The 5407-nt window shown below is 34.4% G+C and overlaps 1 protein-coding gene across 1 annotated transcript in view; it reads right to left on the minus strand.

The window, feature by feature from the left end:
- Positions 1-432: 432 nt before the first annotated feature.
- Positions 433-5407, minus strand: part of LOC105444221 (zinc metalloproteinase nas-13-like) — an 8479-nt gene continuing 3504 nt past the window's right edge. The window contains exons 5-11 of the mRNA XM_030984911.1: positions 5384-5407; positions 4808-4951; positions 4330-4347; positions 3661-3786; positions 2604-2735; positions 1713-1853; positions 433-1019 (exon numbers count right to left, since the gene is read on the minus strand). Coding sequence (XP_030840771.1) covers positions 778-1019; positions 1713-1853; positions 2604-2735; positions 3661-3786; positions 4330-4347; positions 4808-4951; positions 5384-5407 — 827 coding nt within the window. The 3' untranslated portion in view covers positions 433-777. The remainder of the gene's footprint in view (positions 1020-1712; positions 1854-2603; positions 2736-3660; positions 3787-4329; positions 4348-4807; positions 4952-5383) is intronic.

Raw genomic sequence — 5407 nt, forward strand, 5'->3', positions numbered from 1 at the left:
CGTGGGCACTATATATATAAATATCAACAGTTGCAACTTCTAGATGTTCACACACAAGCACTCATTTTGTTTTGCAACGTGCTTTTACTTGATTATACGAGTAAATCTTAGCCTTAGTACAGTTTATAATTTCAGGCTCTTTTTCATTTTGTGTTTATAGTTAGAGTACTTTTAGTGATATAGTTTGTACTGTAAATGTAAATCTTCAAAACTGTAATTATGTGCAAATCGTAGGTCTACACGCAAATCAATAATATATACACTGTTATACTAAAGGCTTATTTGCCAAGTAATTTCGTTGACCTAATAAATAAGAAAAGTACTCTTACTTACAAGAAAAATGCAAATACAAAATATTTATGAACAAAATATGAATAAATAGATAAATAAAAATATGATACAAAATTATGACAGAAACTTAACAACTCAATAAAAACAAACTGATTTTGTTTTAACATAAAAATTGACGATAGTGATAAGCTTCACCATATTGAAGACTGGACCAGAATGATTGTTGTGGTATTAGATCACTATTTAGTGACACAAAACAGTAAAAAAAGAAAAAGAAGCTTAACAACTCTGAAATCTTATTTATGATTATGATTCCGTAAGTTCTGCAACTTTTGCACTGAATCAACAGTATAGAGCATATTACCTCCGGTTGTAATTGACCGCATAACTATAGTTATCAACTTTCCAGGTTTGAACTGAAGTGAAGATACTAATACCCCCCAAAAGACTGGATGACAGAGCTAATATAATAAGAGGATTTTTTGTTTACAGAGCTAATCTGCGAGCAAGAAATGAGATGACAAGGGCGCCAAGGAAGCCGTAGAAGGATCGAAGTTCAGTAGACCCACTATCGGGGTAGATCGGCGTAGACCCACTATCGGCGTAGATCTTGCCGGGGCACATCCGACAGGTGTCGGGGCAAACCAGGCCCATGTACTCGGGCTTCGACTCGCACATCCCATCCTCAGCATACACAGAACAGTAACCACTCGTGTCTTGGCATTGAGCTGCAGAAAAAAAGAGCAAATAAAGGATGAAATAATGTTAATTAATTTGAGGGGCTTAAAGATTATTTTTCCAAAAATTATATTATATGTTTTGTATATGTAGGCATATTTCACCCTTTGGGGAGGGGGAAGGGGGGGGGGGGGGATGTACAGTAGGCCTATAAATCGAAAGCAGTAAAATGTTGATTTGGTCTATCGTGAAGCATCTGAATAAAACACCAAAGTGTTGCTCCAATAAAATTATCGGGGGGGGGGGGGGAGAGGGCAGTCCATATTGTTGAAGAGCCATGCAATATTATTGATTAAAATAGGGGCTGAACGCACATATTCCATGGCAGAATTGTCAGTCTAAGTGCATCCCCAATTTAAGGGGAGGGGGCATTAAACAAAGTGTATTATGTGGGAATGAATTAAATTCAGGACAAGTAATCTTTACTTTAACATATCATCAGTTATAATACTTATCTGAGATAATGAGACACAAAGACATACCAAAGCTTTAACTTATCAGGGAAAATGGAAAAATGAAGCAATATCCGTTTGCATCATTGTTTTAATTCTGCATGCTATTTAACATTGGGTCTTAATCTAATGACTTTAAGACGTGAACTCCATGACGTTTTGGCTGAAATATATTCTTCAAACTGTAATTAGATTGATTGCCTATCATAAATAAATTCCTAGTGATCTTACTTTGCGGTAGCAGTTCCAAAGGCGAGCTGGCTGCACAGAGTGAACAGCTCTTCCTACACTCGTAGTTCATGTAACCCGGATTCAGCTGGCACTGATCCGTACTTGCCCAGTCTGCACATTGTTCATTGAAATCCTCACAAGCTAAAGAGCAAAATATAACGAATGAATAAATATTCATATATTTATACATGCATATATAAATCAGAGATCGAATAGCTGATTATGATATTGATTGACCATATCGTCTGCACGAGGCTACTGCATTGGGTATTGAAATCATTTTAACAGAGACTATACAGGAATTAATCGGAAGCTTATCCAGAACTTGTTAAACAGGGGACAGGACAAGGAGGGAGTGAATGGAGAGGGGGGAGAGGGGGGGGGGGGGGGTGGTAAACTATACACGGGGTTCCCATCTGTCATGTTCGATTGAACATTATTATTTATATTAAACAAATCGTTTATATTAAACTATAGACGGGGTTCCCATCTGTCATGTTCGATTGAACATTATTATTTATATTAAACAAATCTTTAAACAGAAAATGTAAAAACAAGGTCAAAAGAGTACCGTACGTTTAAATTGATCTCCTACGGTACCCTAAATTGATTTCAAATCAACGATGCAACATTTCAAAAGAAGTTTGCAGCACACAATATCTCCACGACTGGAGGGTGTATCTGAAATACATCAACGACCTTTTGGTTCTCAGTGGGTAACCTAAAGTATTATACAAAAAAAACCCGAAAAATCAGAAGGCGGATTGGGCCGGAGGTTGCGTTTAGGATAAATCACGAAAAATAAATAAAATGAAGTTAAATATTCATTTTCTTTTATCAGAAAGAAATATCTATTTCCGACGCGAAGTCTATAATACAAAATGTACTTACTTTGCATTATAGCGCTACCAACGCATTGCCCACAGGAACGGGGACAGAATTCGAGCATGTAGCCAGGGTTTTCGGTGCACTGTCGATACTTGGCCCAAATTGCACAATTATCATTCATGTCTATGCAGTTTTCTGTTTAATAAACAAAAAATATGAACATATTTTGGTCAACTTTTATATAACTACTGCCACCAACATGAATATGCTTTTAACCAATCTCATAGTATATGTTAACTATATAAGATGTAGTCAATGCCAATTATAGTTACCTGCTACAGATCACACCAACATTGACAATAAAGTGTCACAAAATTAATGAGCTTGATATGTTGATGTGACTTATTACATACTTAAATTTTAAACGAAATCTAATCCTTTTATGTATTGATTGTTTTTGTTCAAAGAGACTGGATTCTGGAACGAAATAATAGATTTAAAAATCTGCATTATTTGATTTTACTCCCCATAATTACTTTTGGATGAACACCATGAAATCTAGTCATCATCATCAAAGTTACCTATCATCATGAATTACTTATTGTCAAACTACAGTCACCCTTGTGAAATCTAGTCGTAATTTAGTCATCATCGTGAAATTTTGTCGTAATTAATTCATCATCGTGAAATATTGTCGTAATTTAGTCATCATCGTGAAATCTTGTCGTAATTAAGTCATCATCGTGAAATCTTGTCGTAATTAAGTCATCATCGTGAAATCTTGTCGTAATTTAGTCATCATCGTGAAATCTTGTCGTAATTTAGTCATCATCGTGAAAATTTATCGTAATAAAGTCATCATCGTGAAATCTTGTCGTAATTTAGTCATCTTCGTGAAATTTTGTCATCATCATGAAAATTGAATCCTGACCAGCAAGATATGAATGAAATTAAACCCTTTTAAATTAACATAAGCTTGATATAGAATTGTTACCAAAACAGTATCCTTAACTAACACTGCGACCCATCATTTTGATTCCTTACAAAAATATCAAAAGCAACAATAATCATCTATTCACGGCCTTGCGTTCATAAGTAACGAGTTTTTGTTTTAGCTCACCACCGGGAGTGACGGTTTCACACTGATCGCAACTGACGGGACAGTTAGGCAACATCCAGGATGGGTTGGCTTGACACTCGCCCGCATTAGCCCAACCAGCACAGTTATCGTTCATGTCCTTGCAGTCTGCACAATCGTGAGAAAGAGAGATGTTCGATGAAACAAGGACGGTACACAAAGCCACTGATAAGAATATATCACAAATCTGATTTTGTCTGAATTAGTTCTTATTGACAAATGTCTGATAGTTATAATGAAAAACGTTGTGTTTTGCTTTGTACTTTAGTTACATAATATCAACATTATTAAACAACAACATAGTCATCATGGTGCAAGATAACATTGATTTTAATTTAAAAAGAAAAATTAATTTTGATACAAATGAAAATTATAGATTCATGCCTCAGGTTCTCTAAAGATTTACAAATGTCTATTTTGGAGTGATTGGTCACCTCCAATGATACCGTTGAAGCAATTTTTATAATAAATTAATTTGATATATATATATATATATATATATATATATATATTTCGTAGTGCCTGTGTTGTCGCTCATGATATCAGCATATGAGCGTTATCAGCATTTTTTACCCTACACTTAGTTGTGGCTAAATACAAGTTTCGTTGTTATCATCATTATAACAATATCAAGAAGAAGGATCAACTCGCCATCATTGCCTCCGGTTCCTGTCAAAATAATATTTACAAAAATGAAGGGAGAGTTAATTTTTACGTTTTTTCATTTTTTGATGACCCACCCCCCCCCCTTCCAGAAATACTATAACTTCTAATACATGTACTCTTGATATCAAATGTTAAGTACATTCAGTTTTAATAATGTTTTATCTATTTACAATGTTTTAAATGATTGGTTCTCTTCAATTACGCGTTTGAAGCAATCGTCTGTTTTACAATAAAAACAAGTTGTAGTTATTATTCAACTTACAGCAACAATAGTAACAATAATAATGATAATATTCGTGATTACAGTAATTATAATCCCATTATTGAATAATTTCATCACTGGATCGTTGATATCGAAAAACATGGATGAAAATAATAACAATGAAATTTGGATAATAATAAAATTACTTATCATGATAATACTACAAACATAATAATAATTAAACATATATCATTGACTGACCTGGAGTAGGAGTAGGAGTAATGACACAGACTGCGCAGCTGAGCTTACAATTGGCAATCATCCAGGAGTTAGTAGCACAGTATCCAGCACCAGCCCAACCCGGACAGTTTTGATTACTATCAACACAATCAACTTCCTCCGGTACTATAGGAGTAAGAGCAAACAAGCATAAATTGAGCAAATGGGAGGGGAGCTCGCAAGATACGTCACATAGTGTTTTGTGTTTGATATATCGCAACTTCAAAAATTCATAACTTTTTTATTTTTAATCGGATTTTTTGCTTTTATTAATACCAACTTAATATTAGGGTGAATTTCCCCTTTAATGAATTATTGCTATGATCATTGTCATCATCATCATTGTTATTTTTGTTGTTATTACTGTCTCTTGATTTCCTCTGATCAAAACCTAAAGCAAAATGTTATCTCTACAGAAAGATACTAAATGTTGTGGATTTAACATTTTTGTGGAAAATGTTTTTCATATGATTTACATTCGACGGTTATTAACATTATGGAGCAGGAAGAGTAGCTTCATAAATAGGGGGAAAGAAAGAAGAAAAAAGAAATACTTACACGTGGGATCGACAGTGTTGCCGT

Source organism: Strongylocentrotus purpuratus, unplaced genomic scaffold, assembly GCF_000002235.5.
Source record: "Strongylocentrotus purpuratus isolate Spur 01 unplaced genomic scaffold, Spur_5.0 spur5_contig_834, whole genome shotgun sequence".
Taxonomy (NCBI): domain Eukaryota; kingdom Metazoa; phylum Echinodermata; class Echinoidea; order Camarodonta; family Strongylocentrotidae; genus Strongylocentrotus; species Strongylocentrotus purpuratus.